We start from the raw sequence: 19,106 nt of genomic DNA on the forward strand, positions 1-19,106 counted from the left end.
CTGTGTGACACTTACATAAATAAAGACATGTTAATGAAAGTTTGCACTAAAGATATTTCGCCACACATTTTTCTTTGGTCAAACTTTCTATGAACTGCCTGTGATTAATTCCATTATGACTGCAATATGAGTGGTTCTAGTTATAGAACAATGACAGGGGCTTACTAACTTATCATTAAAAAGAATGTGGTTTAATCAACAATGAAAGAAGATTCCAGAAACACATTTTTAAAAAGATGAAAAAAAGCTTTATACAGGCACAGCATTATGCACAATTTAAATCACAACCTTAAAACATTTCAGTGCAAAAAAAACTGAAAGAAATTTACATTTTGCTACAAATGTACTGGGTCCTGTGAGTCAGATAAATCAGTTTATGTCAGACTGCGCTCAGTGCAAAAGTGTCCTGAACAGACAGAATTCTGGGACAGTAATCATAGTGCAAGAGGGACACACCTGCACTTCCTCCACCAAGATGACATGACACTGGTTGAAATTCATGGCTCTTGCTAAGGACAACTTGGGAATGTTGCGGATCAAAATTAAGTTATTGTATGTGTCTGGGAAAAATGCTATTTCTATCTATGGTCTGGTCTCTACCCATTAAGAAGTATGGACTATGCTGTCACTCAATGGATTGATATCTAGAGTACATGGAACCATTGGCTGACTGTCTGAGAAGTTTCCATATCAGTTTCAGAAGGTGAAAATTCAGCTTTCAGTTGTTCTCTTGGAAAGCCACTAGACTCGACTACACCCTTCTGACATACACAACTTTGAAATGAGGTTTTTGGTTTCATTTGACAACACCAAAAAAGAAAAGACAGTCATACAATATATAAAAGACATGGCCGAGCAGTACAATTTTGGTACAAAGAAGAACATGACGGAATGATACGCTTCTCAATAAAAATTGGGTTTGCAGATAATTTCATCAACTAATACCTTACATTTTGTCTACATGATCGGCAAAAAAAGTTTTTTTAAATAAAAAATTCTAAAAGGCAGATGTTTGGCAATTAAAACCTCTAATGAGCTGTAAGTGCTATGTTATTTTAAAGATAGGCTTTTATCAGCACATTTTATACCGTTAACATTTAATTACATGGATAACATTTATTGAACTGTGGGTGTGAAATGAATTTTCAAATCAAATACTGGCAGACTGACAAATATGAGGCAATGGAATCAAAAGGGTGGCCAAGGCAGTTGGACTGAACCACGCCTATACTGTACTATACAATAAGATCTAACCAGCAAAATTACAGTGTAATCAATCTTTGGCTCACACGAGGACACATAACATTTCCAACCAACCCATGGTGCACAATGTGGTAGCATGTAACATTCAAAGTAATCCTACTTCAATTTTTGTTTTTCCTTAAAGGCCCAATGCATCTGTTTTTATCTCAATATCAAATAATTTCTGGGTAACAATTAAGCAAGTGCCTTACTGTAATAGTTTTCCATTAAAACTGTAGAAAGGAAACAAAAATAGCTTTTTAGCAAAAACTATTTCTCTAGCAATAATTTTGTTAGGACTGTTGGAGTGGTCTGAGTATGTAATCTGAAAACTAAATGTTATTGGCAAAGAGGTTGGAACTCTTTGTTATTGGTATATATTAACTTATACTGCCTCAAATTCCTTCACACTTTTAAAGGGATAGTTTCATCAAAACACAGGAAAAACAGGATTTTGACTGCACTGGGCCTTAAAAAACCCATTCATACTACCACAGATCAGAAATACAACACATTTTCAAGAATTTGGATATAGATCCTTCAAGGTTGTTGGGTGGTTTTTATCCCTGTCTATCGATCTAAGTTCTCAAGCACTGCAAGTCATCCCATCCATTAAAACCTGTATTGAACCCATTGGCTCTCTCTGCCTATTCCTCTGGCTAATGTTAGCTCATGGCTCTCCATTGACAAAGCCCTGCTCCCCTGGTGCTCAGAGTTTGGTTCTCTTCCAGCAAAGCTTCTATGAGCATTTAATGACCTGGCAGTGCTGTGAAGGACTTGGCCGGGCCAACATGAGTGTCAGCTGGGCTATGAAAGCCCCGACAACAGCCTGTCCAAGCTAAATGCTAAATGATAACAGCAATTATGTTTGACATCTGAAAAGGGGCAGGGTTAAACAAGTGAGACAACAGTAAAATAAGTTGTTTCAAGAACTTATATTATTTGCCCTAATTCATGTACTTTAATTGAATTAAATATGATTATTTTAGGCATTGTATTTGCTATCAATGTTTTCAGCTGTTGTTGTTCTTACAATTATTACTAACATCCTTGCTATTGTACTAAATATGTTTGGAAAGAAAATACATTTAAAAAATGGTGCGTACAAATAATTTCATATTTAATATTAAGATTTAAATGTCTGGGTCAATGGAACCGGCCGTGGAACTGGTTGCATCAAATTAGAATTGCAGATGATGTTTGGATGAGGAAAGGAAACAGTGAGAAGCCATGAGAACCAGGAGGAACAGACACAGCGCAGACTCGACACATCTGACCATGGCCAAACTCACAAACAAATTAAATTACATAGGTGAAAAATAAATAGCTGCAACAAAAAGAAAACAGCTTAGTAAAAAAGCGAGAAACTGTACAAGGCACATTTACCTCCACAAAGCATTATCCACATGGCATTATCCCGGTGAGTGCTCTGCAACAGGACACTCCATCTTTGGTGGTTTGATTAGGCTCAGCTTTCCAAATCTGAGCAGGAAACATAGGTGCAAAATTCCAGTTGTTGTAGAATTCCCAAAGAAAGTATTCTCCAAAGCTGTACACATTCCCTATTCCAACTTATCCTGGATCAGGGAATCTTGAGCCAATTGAAGGTTAAAAACTATCAAGACAAATTTGTATTGGTCCATCTACGCAGGAGGATCCATTCTGAAAATGTAGCATTTTATATAATCACATATGTACAGGGTCTTTTGACATAATTCTCCCAGGTGCTACAGTATGTGTCTGCTGGGTGCTGCAGGAATGGGATTGGGGCTTCTGTCTACCCATCATCTTCTCTGCAGGATGATCTGTAATAGTCGTCCAATCAGGAGCCCCATCCACAGTAGGAAGGCAGGCTCTTGGTGCATCTCCTGCAGGTTTGCCTGGGCAACTTGACCGTTTCTGCCAGCAAGGCGCTGTGGAGGACACAGCGAAAAGAGCCCTGTTACATACACATACTCGTGTATACATTACCACTAAACATATACACAAACATACAGGATAAAGCATTCAACATATTGTAATAACACATGGCGTAATAGTGCCATTCACCTGACAACCATAATGACCCGTGCTGTGTGTGGAAAGCAGACACCAGAGGTTTGCTGATAATAATGGCTATGGACATGGCTGAATTCAACTGTGGTCAGTGTGCCAGTCCTTTCATGAGGGGTAAATTCTCGTCATCACACACATGCAGCCCTACAAACACAGGAATCAGGCCAACACAACTTTTTCCTGACATCCTGGTCCACTTCAACCCAAACCCTTGGTCCCTCTCCAGGTGTTAGGACCAGTGGGTTCACTTCACACTCAGACAAGAGGCCCAGACAAATACATATACTGTTCTTACATGTGTTTGTGCTCCTGTGATACAGTACCATGATGTGTTTGTGCTCCTGTGATACAGTACCATGATGTGTTTGTGCTCCTGTGATACAGTACCATGATGTGTTTGTGCTCCTGTGATACAGTACCATGATGTGTTTGTGCTCCTGTGATACAGTACCATGATGTGTTTGTGCTCCTGTGATACAGTACCATGATGTGTTTGTGCTCCTGTGATACAGTACCATGATGTGTTTTTGCTCCTGTGATACAGTACCATGATGTGTTTGTGCTCCTGTGATACAGTACCATGATGTGTTTGTGCTCCTGTGATACAGTACCATGATGTGTTTGTGCTCCTGTGATACAGTACCATGATGTGTTTGTGCTCCTGTGATACAGTACCATGATGTGTTTGTGCTCCTGTGATACAGTACCTTGATGTGTTTGTGCTCCTGTGATACAGTACCATGATGTGTTTGTGCTCCTGTGATACAGTACCATGATGTGTTTGTGCTCCTGTGATACAGTACCATGATGTGTTTGTGCTCCTGTGATACAGTACCATGATGTGTTTGTGCTCCTGTGATACAGTACCATGAAGTGTTTGTATACGAATGAGTTTGGTAATGATGTGTACACAGCATTGAATTAAAGAAGCACAATTGAGCATTAAAGTGTGGAACCAACAGGACCCTGAACAGCTCCAAACCCCATGCCATAAAACCGCTAATTAACCAAATAGCTACACGGACTTTCTGCATTGACCCTTTTTGCACTAACTCTTTTGACTCATCGCGTATGCTACTGCCACTGCCACTGTTTATTATCTATCCTGTTGCCTAGTCACTTTACCCCTACCTAAATGTACATATCTACCTCAATTAACTCGTACCCCTGCACATCGACTCGGTACTGTTACCCCATGTCTATAGCCAAGTTATCATTACTCATTGTGCATTTATTCCTCCTATTATTATCTTTCAATTATTTGTATATTTTTTCTCTCTGCATTGTTGTGAAGAGCCCATAAGTAAGTATTTCACTGTTAGTCTACACCTGTTGTTTACCAAGCATGTGACAAATAAAATGTGATTTTATTTAAATGAGCAAACCACTTTAACTGTATTTACCCTCTCAATTGAGGGTTAATGTTCTGCTCTTCTGATCTTTGTGTCAACATTGCTATGTTGGTCAGAGGCCCTGCAAACGACCACACTAGTCCTACAGCCTTGGGCTGAAGAGAACCCTAACATACCAGGTTTACGACATGAGTGATATCTCTTAATGAGCAATACAATGCAGCAGCAGTGTCATAAAGGCCATTCTATTAGGGCAGCTACTTCAGCTCCAATGGAAACGGCACTTCATGAACTAAACACAAATAGGGACATTTTTACTGTGAGGTGAATGGAGAGATTAGGGAAGAGATTGAGACATTCTATTTGGTCTTCAGTGGTGCACTTGGACATGGCCAGGTCATGGTATCCTAATAATGAGGGATGGATGGACTACTCCCCTCACAGCCAATTACCTCTGCAGACTTGGCATAGTGGAGGTGAAAACAGGTGGCTGTCTTGGCCAGGCCAGCACTTTGGCCTGAGGCCATTAGTTTGGCAGGGCTTTTGCGATAAGCGCTGAGCATTTCCCCTGTGGCCCTTTGGCAGAGGGGACGGAGGAAGCGTGATTCATTTTACAAGTATAAAATGAAGAGAAAACACCAAGTCTGAGTTATACTTTTCCCTTAGTGCTTCGAGGTGAAAAAAAACAACTGTTTTTGTGCTGTGCTGAAGTATGACTTGGGCATCGCTCCATCAGTGAATCACTGCAGGTGTGTGGATTCAGAGCAGCTTGGCAGGTAACCATACCATGCAGACATTGTAAACCAGCCCTGTGCCTCAGGTATTCTGCTCTCAACAAAAGGATTTTAGGAACAAATGCAAGAGGAATATCAATGCTTGGTTTTACGCTAAATGAGTTGTGCCAAGAACCACAGAAACCTGGAGTGACTGTGAATAGTGTCTGAGGAAACAGGTGATGAGGAAGTTAACTTAAATTGAGGTGCATTAACTCCTCTGTGAGATAGACTTAGAGCAAGCCTGGCAACATTGTAAGACCCCATTCTCATTCAGGCCAAACATGATGAGTTCATTAGAGAATTGACAGATCGAAGGTTTGGCTAGATGTAAATGATGGTTCCGAAAGACATAACAAAAACGTAAAACAATCTGTTGAAAGGTTGTTTGATTAGAACATATCCTCATTCGAAGTTTAGGACTATTTAAAAATGTGTGAAACAAATACTGTATGTTCCTATGGTAAAGAGATTTTAAAGAATGAGATGGAAAGAGGAATGACTTCTATACTTACTGTAAGCCCTACAAATTAAACACATGCTGCCATTCCAGGCAGTGGTTTCAACAGTGTAAACACATAGACTTGTATCCTGAGATTTGGCCATTGAGGCTGAGGTTAAAACCTCTCTGATGTGTATTATAGTATCATGACTACATGTTGCATTTTGTATGGCATTATATAGTACACACAGTATGTAATCACATGCCACTTCACACCCCGATGCATGCAACATGAGAGGGAGGCATAAGGCAAATCAACAGGTGAATGATCCCTTTAATAATATGTTATTAGCTGGGGGGAGGGTACAGTAGAAAACATATTCCAATATTACTTTCAAAGACTTTCAGCTATTTCACACATAGCTTAAACGGAGTATTGTACTTGTTAGTTTCCTTAAAAAATCATAGTCTTAGTTCCCTTTAAGAATCATGTTTTTTTCCCCTTAAAAGTTAGATCAATTTCTCTTTCCCTTTAAGAATAATGTTAATGTTCTTCTAAAATTTGGGTATGTTAATACCCAAATTCACTAAATACACACACTGAACATTTTACACCGATAACCAGCAAATTGGTACAATGTTGCAAACCATTAACACTTAAACCATGTCTCAAGTATGATGGATCAGGGTCTGAGTATTGAGCTGTTTCTGTGCCCAAAATGTGTTGTGGCATGTACACAGACTGACTAATCTCTCTCTGACAATTGATCTGGGGTGAGAGAACGTAGAGTGCAGCACCACATGCAAGCAAAACAAAGAAGCCATTACTTACAAGACCAGAAGAACACTGAAAAACAATTCGACCAAATTGGGAGAGCAGACAGAATTTGGAATAGACAACATGAAATTAAAGTGACTCGCTAATACGTTCACAGATGTCTGCCTGAGGAAAAACAACGTTGTCACTGAAACACTCAATGCTACTCAGCTTGTGCTTTTATTTGATCAAAACAAGGTATTACACAGCTGCTTAAAATAGTTTCCAAACAGACAAACTTCTCTCTCCCTCTTTCTACAAGAGAAAGACTGCTGGTCCTATGCCAAAATAACCTTGCATCACATATAAGATGGGGTGTCACCACTTTCTAAGGGAAATCATTTAAAAAACAAAATCCATTTAAAAACAGAATAGAAACTCAACAAAGAAGTCAGCTGCCATGTAAATGCTCAGATAATTTGAGTGGCAAAATGCAGACATTAGTTCTCTTAGAATACAACATGTTTCTGTGGCCAGACATCTGCTTTGCATTAGCAGGGTGCTTGTCCTTTTTGCTTCACACTACTATCTGCCATATCTACCACTGGAGAGACGTCTCACCAGACCTGGGCTCAAATAGTACTTGGATTTCTTTCAAATACTTTAGCTGCACTTTATTGAGCAGGCCTGGTGCAATGGAACCAATGGAATAGTCCCAAAAATGAAAACCCTGCACATCTGTCAGTCTGGGAAGGTTCAGTTAAACGCTCAGAGTATCAGAGGAGTGCCCTGAATTTAAAGCCTCCTTTTTCAGTCCACAGGACAGAGCACCTTCACATGCAAAGTTAACTTCACAGCATTGCCACCACTAAACATACACGCAAGCAACACCAGAACCAGATGAAGAGAGTATGGAGACACCCAAACCCACAACACACCCAAAGACTTAACAGTGGACCAACTCCACTTAAAAGTTCTTTCCAGTGCCTCTCACAAAGCATGACAACCGCTAGAGCCCTGGGTTCAAACTCACACTGGGAGAAAGAGCCGGTCAAAGAGCAGGTCCGGAGGGCCAGGCCGGGGCTGGACTGAGTGGGTCTCCATGGCGCTGGCTGAATGAGGCCTGTAAAGGCGGACCTGTGGATAATTAGAGACCACAGTGGGCTCTCTGAGAGCCTTAACCACAGGGTAGGAATAATGAAGCTGAGCAGTCACGTAGCCCTGCCATGCTGCAACACAACCACTCACTCACTAACCATCTGCCCAGTCACTATAACCTGACCCTTCCTCCTCTGAGCTCTCTAACCCCAAAACTTGATCTTGATTGCGCACTCAGACAGCCAGAGTATTTTCCATAATGGCTATTAGGCAGAGAAGGAGGGGGTGTGTGTGTCTGTGTGTGTGTAATAGCAAAACAAAATCAGGTCATCCCGAGAATAATGTAGGTCACTGGTCAGTTGCGTGGGTGGCCAGAGGACATAGAGACAATCCGAAGTGAGAACTGGGAAGTCTGACAAATGACACAGATCTGCAGATCAGTGATCATACTGCGCAGAAGTTTTTTTAATTCACCTTAGGCGACACCTGAAAACACACAAACGCTTTGTTTACAAGGAAATAACTTACTAGCCAGGAGAAACTACCTCTGATCCAGATACAAGCATTATGACAGTTATTGGCAGTTGAAAACGTATACATAAAGCCAGATGAAACACCTGAATTTGTCAGTAACACACAATGTAATAACCTGTATATAGAGTGCCTTTGGAAAATATTCAGACCCCTTGACTTTTCCATATTTTGTTACGTTACAGCCGTATTCCAAAATGGATTAAATAAATAAAAATCCTCAGCAATCTACACACAATACCCCATAACAACAAAGTGAAAACAGGTTTTTGGAAAATAAACAGAAATTATTCATAAGTATTCAGACCCCAAATTGAGGTAAGGTGCATCCTGTTTCCATTGATCATCCCTGAAATGTTTCTACAACTTGATTAGAGTCCACCTGTGGTAAATTCAATTGATTGGACATGATTTGGAAAGGCACACACCCGTCTATATGAGGTCCCACAGTTGACAGTGCATGTCAGAGCAAAAAACCAAGCCATGAGGTCGAAGGAATTGTCCATAGAGCTCCGTGACAGGATTGTGTCAAGGCACAGACCTGGGGAAGTGTACCAAAAAGATTCTGCAGCATTGAAGGTCACCAAGAACGCAGTGGCCTCCATCAATCTTAAATTGAATAAGTTTGGAACCACCAAGACTCTTTCTAGAGCTGGCCACCCGGCCAAACTGAGCAATCAGGGGAGAAGGGCCTTGGTCAGGGAGGTGGCCAAGAACTCAATGGTCACTCTGACAGAGATCTAGAGTTCCTCTATGGAGATGGGAGAACGTTACAGAAGGACAACTATCTCTGCAGCACTCCACCATTCAGGCCTTAATGGTCGAGTGGCCAAAAGGCACATAAAGACTCTCAGACCATGGGAAACAAGATTCTCAGGTCTGGGGAAACAAAGATTGAACTGGCACCATCCCTACGGTGAAACATGGTGGTGGCAGCATCATGCTGTGGGAATGTTTTTCAGAGGCAGGTCCTGGGAGACTAGTCAGGGTTGAGGAAAAGTTGAATGGAGCAAAGTACAGAGAGATCTTTATGACAACCTACTCCAGAGCGCTCAGGACCTCAGACTGGGGCGAAGATTCACCTTCCAACAGGACAACAACCCTAAGCACACAGCCAAGGCAATGCAGTAGTGGCTTCGGGACAAGTCTTTGAATGTCCTTGAGTGGCCCAGACCTGAACCGATCGAAGATCTATGAAGACCTGAAAATAGTTGTGCAGCAACGCTCCCCATCTAACCTGACAGAGCTTGAGAGGATCTGCAGAAAACAATGGGAGAAAACTCCCCAAATAAAGGTGTGCCAAGCTTGACGAGTCATACCCAAGAAGACTTGAGGCTGAAATCGCTGCCAAAGGTGCTTCAAAAAAGTACTGAGTAAAGGGTCTGAATACTTATGAAAATGTGATATTTCATTTTTAGATTTTTCCTAAATTTGCTACAATTTCTAAAAACCTGTTTTTGCTTTGTCATTATGCGGTATTGTGTGTAGATTGATTCAATAGTTTTTTTTCCCTCATCAATTTTAGAATAAGGCTGTAACCTAACAAAACGTGGAAAAAGTCAAGGGGTTTGAATACTTTCCGAAGGCAGTGTAGTTATTTAATAGACATTTGAGACAGATAGGAGACATATGTCACCCGTTTCAGGAAACTAGGCCTGTCGCGGGTCAACTACTTCACAGGAGTGCCATTTGAACGTACAAAAAATGTTTTTAATCAAAATGCGTTTTTTGGCATAAATACCTTCTCGAACATGTGAACTTTCAAGTGCCTTAATATCAAACTTGTATGCCATCTGTAAATATGTAAGAAATTGTTAAATTACGAGCTTAGTTGGTTTAGCCACAGAAAAAGCCAGCAACCATGATTGGCTGAGATAATGAGTGGGCTGGACATGCCGAGAGATGAATTTGGATTGGTCTGCCATATAGCACGCTTCTGTCTATTTGAGCTGGTCAGTATGTGTAGGTAATCATGTCTAATGCTGCATTAAAAAAAATATATTGCGTAGTAAAACTGCATTAGCGGAATTCGAGTATGATAGCTAAAGAGATGGAGAAACCACCTATCTTCGGATTACATCTTCAAACTAAGGGCAACCATGGCATCCGTGACATCTATGATGTCTACGGGTAAGATAGTCTAGCTAGCTACATTTTCAGATATAACACATTTCTAATTTTGACATAAAGATTTTTAATTTCAAGTTAAAGTGTACTATTAGCTAACATTGAACCTGGTTGGTTAGCTACCTGCAGATTCATGCAGTTTAGTAACATCATGAGTAGGGATTATGGTTCATTGTTTAGCAAGCTAGCTAGCTACGTGTCTTAACAAAATACTCCACTATGCAAGTATACATTTCAATAGAATGTCATTGCAAGAACTGTTGATAGATGTTAATGTTGTCTGGTAAATTCGCTCTGGCTATCTACTCCGATTTCAGACCACAGTTAAGATAGTCTAGCGAGCTACATTTTCAGATAGTACACATTTCTAATTTTGACAAAGTATTTTCCATTTCAAGTTAACCTGTTGCTTCTACTCGGGACGCTTGCGTCCCAACTAGAGCTCTGGAAATGCAAATGCGCTACGCTAAATGCTAATAGTATTAGTTAAAACTCAAAAGTTCATTAAAATACACATGCAGGGTATCGAATTAAAGCTACACTCGTTGTGAATCCAGGCAACAAGTCAGATTTTTAAAATGCTTTTCGGCGAAAGCATGAGAAGCTATTATCTGATAGCATGCAACACCCCAAAAGACCCACAGGGGACGTAAACAAAATAATTAGCATTTCGGCGTTACACAAACCGCACAATAAAATAGAAAACATTCATTATCTTTCACCATCTTCTTTGTTGGCACTCCTAGATGTCCCATAAACACTATTTGGGTCTTTATTTCGATTAAATCGGTCCATATAAAGCCTAGATATCGTTATATGTAGACTGTGTGATAAACGAAAAAAACATAGTTTCAAAACGTAACGTCATTTTTTTAAATTCAAAAAGTCGACGATAAACTTTCACAAAACACTTCGAAATACGTTTGTAATGCAACTTTAGGTATTAGTAAACGTTAATAAGCGATAAAATTCATCAGGAGGCGATGTAAAGATCATTAGCTGTCCGTCTGGAAAAATGTCCGGCTAGAAACTCAACGAAAATATCCGGTCCTAGACCGGATTAGATACGGTGTCCTGCATGTGTTTGACCAAGAAAAAACTCGAAGGGAAATGACAAGACTCTAGACACCGTGTGGAAGCTGTAGGTACTGCAACCTCAGTCAATTAATTGTGGTTCACCTTTATCAATGGGATCAAGTAGCGCATGGATATATTTTCCCATTTTCAGTGATCAGTTTTTCCTGTGCTTTTCGATGTAAATGCCGTTCTGGTAAAGCCACAGCAGTGATTTAACCAGTTTTTTAAACGTCTGAGTGTTTTCTATCCACACAGACTAAGCAAATGCATATACTATATTCCTGGCATGAGTAGCAGGGCGCTGAAATGTTGCGCGATTTTTAACAGAATGTTCAAAAAAGTAGAGGGTCGACTGAAGAGGTTAAAGTGTACTGTTAGCTAGCTAGCTAACGTTACGTGTATGATCTTATTATTCATACCGCAGAATAATTTTCTTGGCTAGTTATAACCTAATGTTAGCTAGCTAACATTGAACCTGGTTAGTTAGTTACCTGCAGATTCATGCAGGGTAGTAACATCATGAGTTGGGATTATGGTTAATTGTTTAGTTAGCTAGCTAGCTATATGTGGTAACAAAAGACTCCACTATGCAAGTAGCCATGTCGGATGCATTCATAAATTCAGTCTGGCCATTCTACACTCTTGTCTGAGTGTGTCAGAGCGCAGAATAACTGATGAATTACCGAACGCTAAAAACCCATTGAATATTGCCGGTGTCAGTAAACGTCTGCAAAAAGCGTAATTAATTTGTTGACAGCAGCACAGTTACAGTCACCAACGCTCTGGATAACATGAAAACAGCCTAACCAGCTCTGCTAGGGTGAGTAAAATGGTCAGAGTTTGGGTGGGGGCTAAAGCTTAAGGGGTGTGAATGATGCTGAATGGGTGTAGACAAAGAAGAGCTCTCCAGTAGATAACAAAATATTCAAACACCATTTTCTTAAAAGTGAGGTTTCAAGTTCATCAACTTTCAAAGCAGAATTACTTTCCCATTGTTCCTCAAATGCAGTGTATGATATACCATTTTGTAGCTCTGTGTCTCTGCTTTTATCCAAAGTAAAAAACACCATTTCAAATTTTGCTACATAAGACCGAATCAAGGCGGTCGGTCACATATGAGACAGCTCTAGATTCTAGACAGAGACAGTCTTGCAGAATTCCTCACTCTGATGTCAACCAAACACCTGAGACCAAAACACGGAACATTGAACACAACATGTTCTGCTTTTTATTGGGCTCATTGTTCTCAAAATACATATTAGCGAATACTAGCCTCTAGCCAATACAGTACCACACACACACAAACAAGCCCTGTTCTGTTCTACAATGTGTGTTAAGTCTGAATCACAGCCTCATTTGTTGAAATATGTATAAATATTTATTTCTCCTCAGACATTCAGAGGCCTTTAGTAACACAACATTTACCTCACGGCAAATCCTCACACACTCATTTGAAAGAAATGTGTCTTCAGTTAATCTTTTTGGTTATACAGACAAACTGTCCGCCTTTATGGGTACCAAGCAGTGACTCTTGGTGATGAGGAAAACACATCATAACATTCTTCAGATGCAAAGATACACAATGTCCACGACAAGAAAATCCCGGTGTTATGAGCTGGCAAGAAAAACGTATTTCATTTCAGCCAATTAAAGTCTGCTCAGATGGAGAGTGACAAGAAAGGAACATGGGAGAAAACTCTCCATAGAGTGTAAACGAAATATTTTCTCCAAAAATGAACACAACAAGCCTTGAGTATTAGTGTTCAAGTGTACGAGTTACACAATAAACCAGGAAACTGATAACCCAGGGTAATATGAATCACCAACTCACAGATATTGTTTAAGGTACAAAGACATGACATTATACTGTAGATGAACAGCTGGCTGATTAATCGCCGTACTCATATACAAGCTACTGTACAATGTTGCAATAGCAGTTGCACAGATTTCCCTTTATCTTGCCTTCTGCACTATGCACCACAATTGCAATGTGGCTATTGGATCTGTCCTGTATCTATTATAAATAATGTTATAAAAACAGAGAGCCCTCAGCACATAAGAAATTACAGCAGAGAATGCGTCTATGCTAGGTCAAGGACACAAAGAAAGTATGGAAGCGTGAAATAATTTAGAATGGCACATGTTGAGCTGAGCACCTTATCAGCACCATTTGATACAGTGCAGTCCTTGATATGGTTTGTAAATAAGGTGATGCAACCTCCAGAAATGTATTGTGCAAGTAGTAAGAGAAGAAAAAAAACACATGGCAGCAAAGGCATTTTGTTCACCAGCGCTGCCATGATTTTGGCAGCAGCTCTGAGACAACACTTAAATTATTGACACTATCTAATGGGAAGATTAACTTTCCCCTGCGCTGCAGTGACACCTGTGATTATCAAGTCCCTGATATAATACTTTTTTGCAGTGCCTATGTAGCATATTTCTACCCCCTGGATATTGAAGCTACCCATTCCCTGAAGATGGTCCTTTAATTAAATGCTAACACCTCCAAAATGTTGCATCTTCAGGATATAAGGGGCATTATCATCCTCATCATCACTTATCTTTGGCTCCTCCAACCCTGTATGTGTATATACAGTAGTAGGTTACAAGACTCAGTGCTGGTGTGGTGTACCTACTCACCCCATGTATGAAGAGATCGTTAAACTCATCACCAATGCGCTGAAGCTCCTGGCCAATCAGTGTCTCTGGCCACATGTCCCCTGCAGTTGGCGGTGGCCGTGGTCTATAGGGATGGAGGGGGTTGGGCCACGCGTCTGGTGGACAAAGAGCAAGTGGCTGTCAGAACTCATTAGAACACAATCTAGTAACAAAGACCAAGCTACAGCATTACTAAGAAAAGGCCAGTATGACACTTCGCAGACATGCCAAGTGGTTCCTATAGTGTGGTTAAGTTGTCAATATGAATGTGTTCTGATCTCTTTCTATGACTCACAGGTGTCATGAAACATATGTCTAATATTTCTCATATCCCTCAGGGGCCCTGTAATATCAGTGGAACCATATGTTAATGTGGAACCACTTCACTTACTTTACTTTCCTGCAAGTGGCCTGGTATAATGTTTTTATATCACTGTCATAAAAGAGACATAACAATAACACAGCACAGAGACAATTCATGACATGCATCATGCATCACCACAACATTTCCCAAGATAAGTGTAGGACTGGTATTATGAAATGTGCATTCTGTTATATTATGACAACCTTATGACTGAGTTATAAAGGATATTTGTTAAGAATTTGTCAAAATCAAAATGCCATTTAAGTCACCAAAGGCATTATGCCCAGAGAAGATATAAAACCACAGCTGTGGTGTTCTACATGTGCGCTAGGATCACTCATATCTGATAGTCAGAAAGTCATTTCTCCACAGCATCTGTCTCCCTCAGGCAATAACATACATATGGTAGAACTAAAACTGGAGAACATTTGTTCATCTCCACAAACATACTATTCAGACTTTATCTAAAGAACTGGATTTGAGTTGGAGCCAGTTCACTGACTTCCCAAGATCAGAGATAGAACAGTTGTTGTTCTCTACCCCATTAAGAGTAGCCTCTGGGATTAGAGATGTGGTGAAACACTACAGATAGAGATTTATCTGTCCCTTATATCAGCCGGCTCCTAAGGAGAATGAACGGAGAGGAATCCCTGTCTGCTGCTGACAAAAGACACAGAGGTCTATTTTGACTGGCCTATACTCAAACTCGCTACATGTGGCCTTTGCAACACTGAGCGCAAATAAAAGGACACAAGTGAATCAGGCTGCTCAATCACATCTATTATGCACTGTGCCTGTTTGTCCCTGTGTATTTCCTTTAGCTTGTCTTCTATGGCCACTAGCTTTGTCAGGGAATGTTATTGAGGTTGAGTGTAAATCTGTGTGAACACGCACAGGTGCCTTTAACACAGATATGCACGCGCATGTTTTGCTATGACGTGTGCACACACACACACACCCTGTCTGAGCCCAGGTGGATCCTTGGTGGCTTATGACACAACTCAGTAAACAGAGGACAGATACTGTTCTTTAGAAACTTCCTGCTGAGGTTGAATCCAACTGTTGGCTCATGGTCACGCAATTCTGTTGGCTGGACACATGCAGATGTGGTAAAGACTACGATACTGAAGTAAATATAACAATATACATTACAAACCGCCCAAGGAACAACAGCATGCAATAAACCAAGACGCATCCTTGCGTAAAAGCGCCCAATTCCCCCCATATCAGTGAACACACTACAAAACCAATGGTCCTCAATACTTGGAATAGACAGACAATGTCGTGAACTGGTGTGGGTTAAGAGTTCAAAACAAAGTGCACCTTCCGATTGACACAGGGGCATGGCACATATCATTATTTGCGCGTCAATGATTTATCATGTACACCATGCCATGCAGCTGCCCAGCGCGGGCTGGATAGTGAGTAACAACATTTATTTGTGCGACACAAGCAAGGGTGTGCCTTACCATAATCTCGATTGGTCTCTTGTGCTTGAGACATGCGCTGCAGTGCGTGAGTCATGACTTGGCTAGATGGGCTCGGAGTCTGTGTCGACTTATCTTTCAATAGCGGGGAGCTTGGAATAGAATCGCTGTCGAACGAAAAATATCCACTGGATGACCTGGACAGTGTTCTGAACAACGGCGACCTCGACTGGAAACCAAGCAGACTATTCGGCATCATTATTCCTCCCCGTGACTGCTGCTCCCCTTCGCTGAACTGGGGGTTGTCAGTCGGTTCGGCACCGGAGGCTGCTCCGCCACCGGGATTCAATTCTCCGTATTTCCCTCTCTCAATTAGGATGGTCGAGCCATTGGACTGATTTTGTCGTCTGTAGGATAGATCAAGTATCAGAGTTAGGCTGTTTTTATTATTTTGTCCGTGCAATGTCATTATTTGTTGGAGATTTGCTCTTGTGGACTCAAAGTCTAAACAGTCATACTTTATAGAATGTATAGGCTAATAAAACAGAGCGCGCATGACTAAATATCCCGCCGGGTCGAGTCAAGTTGTTGACTCCGCTGTTACTTCTTCCTCTCCACGTAGGCCTATATCCATTATTTGTTTGGACAGAAGTGCTGATTCCAGCATTTTTAGCAGAGGGAAACATTTGGCATGAAGTTATGAGCCGTAGTAAGTGCGTCACAGCCCCATCTCCAAGCCAAATTAACTTCTATCTGAAATGAAAGTTGTGAATAGCATATTGTGCTTCCCCAAGACAAATCTAGTTATAGTCATGTTTTCGAAATGAATCTGATCGTTACTTGGAAAAATGTATGCAACTCGAATTGGTTCCGAATTACGCATGGAGGATCTCTTACGCATGAAGGATCGCAGGCAGCGTACACTCTTTCTCTATTAGGCCTATAGTCTACCTGTCGCCTTTATAATACTATAATACTTCATAATACTTTCAGTAGCCTATTATATCATAAATACTTACTCATATCAAATAAATTCAGAGTTAAATCGAATGCCATATTTGAGAGAGAGCGAAAACGCAGTCAAACCGAAGAACAATAGAGTCACGCAGTTTGTTGCTTGAGTGTCGGCAGACTCCGCACACATTCTACCAACATGTGTTGAAAGCAGACCTGATTGGATTAATGCCTCTTTTGACTGACGGGCGAAAAAACGGGATCCAAAATCATAGGCTAGCGGCCAACTGGTCCATTATCGCCACCCACAGGTTGCAGTAGTAGCCTCTCTCTTTTTACTTTGTCTTGAAATTGGAAACACAATTCGGCCCCTCGCCTTCACTGAATCACCAGAGAACAGGAGCCCCATTGTCGTGCAATTTCAACAGGTAGCACATTAAATTCTGGATAGACGGAGAAGAGCGAAGATAGGTTAATGTGGAAAACAAAAGGAAACAAAACAATCAGGTGCCTGCTTTTCTCTCATTCCTATCCCCCCAAAACTGCCCTATAGGCATATTATAGACACCATCGCTTTGGAACCAACAGGGCTACACAACATAGGCTAAATCCAGGCAGTCGTGGGAAAAAAATCAATACCAATCCCACTAGGCACAGACGTCAATTCAACGTCTATTCCACGTTGGTTCACTGTCATATCATTGAAATGATGTGGAAATAACGTTGTTCCAACCAGTGTGTGCCCAGTGGAAATGCGTAGGCGAGTGTTTCAAGCGTTACTATTATGGAAATAATAGGCTACTACAGATAATCAGGAACGACGGACATCTGTTAAAACACAATTTCCCACGCTAAACCGTTGTGGAGACACCAGAGGGACTTCATAAAAAAAATAACTTTCTCCAATTAATGTTACATCGTGCGCGTCTAGGCGTGCGCCGTGAGCCGACTACAACACTTTTGTTTCATTAAATAAATACATGAATAGCCTATTTGATATGGTAGCCTACAAAATAAATGCATTTAGACTAGACAGCATAATGATCTAAAAACGAGTAATTCGGCCTATGGGGCTATGTTGGGTAGTGAAGTCTAAAGTTGGGAGAGCGGCGGTGCGATTTTCTGTTATATTGTTTATTCTTAGTCTTCTGAAATTATAGCTATCAAAAACATCAAAGCTATTTCCTTATGTTTATTTTGCACTCACCTGGACGAATCGGACATGTCCTAAACCGCTTCAGTAGCGCGACATAACAGTTGTTAATAACGGTAAAATATCTGAAAATCCGCTTTTGAACTTCTTACATACGCTCTAAACGCAAAAGTTTAGAGTCCAATGCCTTTTTAATCAGAAAACTACGATGTCAACATCGAAAGAATAGTGGTTCCGCCTTGTAAAAACAGATCCCCTACAAAATATACGTTGCTTGAAGGAGGGGGGAAAGCGTTCGACTCTTTTGTCTCCGGGGTGGATATCTCAGCTCAGCTGAGGATACTTCCTTGCTGTAGCAGTTCACTCGCGATTGATATAAAAAGTTGAAGCGTCTGGTCTGAGTCGAGAGTGGGATGACGCCTGTATGCCATCCTCCGCCTCTGACCCGCCTACTTTTGCACTGGGTGGGATCTAAGCCTCGTTTCAAAGCATCCCTTCAAGTGTCCAGATAAACCTCTCTCTCCCCCCTCTCTCTCTGTAGGCGAACCGTTTACAATACTGTAGTACTAGTACATCTGCCTACCAAATTCAGAGGGGCAACTTCAGCTATCAAGATCCTATACATAAGCAACATTTAATTTGTGTCAGAGAAATTATGAGGAGGATATTTTTCTATTAAAATAACAACTTCCAGTAGATGATAATACATTTCAGACAAACATTGTTTTATAGATGATCTACTTTAAGAAGAATTGGCTTTTTCTAGAGTAATTTAGTACACGTATTTGAGCCCCAAAAATAGTTATTGCATTGGTTCATCACGTTTTTGCCCACACATTCTCAGTTAGAAAAAAGGCTATATCAAAAGACAGTGTTAAAAAGTCAGCTGCACCTTCTCACAATCATCCATGTGTTGATCATTTGCATAATATAACACTATTAAATATATGGTTCGCAACCAATGATCAGTGAATTGAGGGATATAAAAGTACTACATTTCCCACATGTATTCTGTCACAAACCATTTCCTATGACTTTTCTCATATTAATAAAATATATTCTAAACATATCTTGTGTGTTTACAATTTTTGTA

General features: G+C 40.7%; 1 protein-coding gene across 1 annotated transcript; it reads right to left on the reverse strand.

Moving 5' to 3' along the window:
• Window positions 1–225: 225 nt before the first annotated feature.
• Window positions 226–18,411, reverse strand: LOC115113146 (bcl-2-like protein 11). Its single transcript, XM_029640443.2, has 4 exons — window positions 18,068–18,411; window positions 15,949–16,313; window positions 14,098–14,231; window positions 226–3,155 (listed from the first exon to the last, which is right to left on the reverse strand). Exons 1-4 carry the CDS (start codon window positions 18,082–18,084, stop codon window positions 3,027–3,029), a joined length of 645 nt encoding a protein of 214 aa, XP_029496303.1. The 5' UTR covers window positions 18,085–18,411; the 3' UTR covers window positions 226–3,026.
• Window positions 18,412–19,106: the final 695 nt, after the last annotated feature.

Source organism: Oncorhynchus nerka, linkage group LG28 (genome assembly GCF_034236695.1).
Source record: "Oncorhynchus nerka isolate Pitt River linkage group LG28, Oner_Uvic_2.0, whole genome shotgun sequence".
Taxonomy (NCBI): domain Eukaryota; kingdom Metazoa; phylum Chordata; class Actinopteri; order Salmoniformes; family Salmonidae; genus Oncorhynchus; species Oncorhynchus nerka.

Bases quoted from the DNA above. Each gene is read 5' to 3' on its own strand.
- LOC115113146 (XM_029640443.2), bottom strand. The intron at 14,232-15,948 runs GTAAGGCACACC...TTTGTCCACCAG, and splicing joins AGAGACCAATCGAGATTATG to ACGCGTGGCCCAACCCCCTC. The intron at 3,156-14,097 runs GTGAGTAGGTAC...TGTCCTCCACAG, and splicing joins ACGATCTCTTCATACATGGG to CGCCTTGCTGGCAGAAACGG.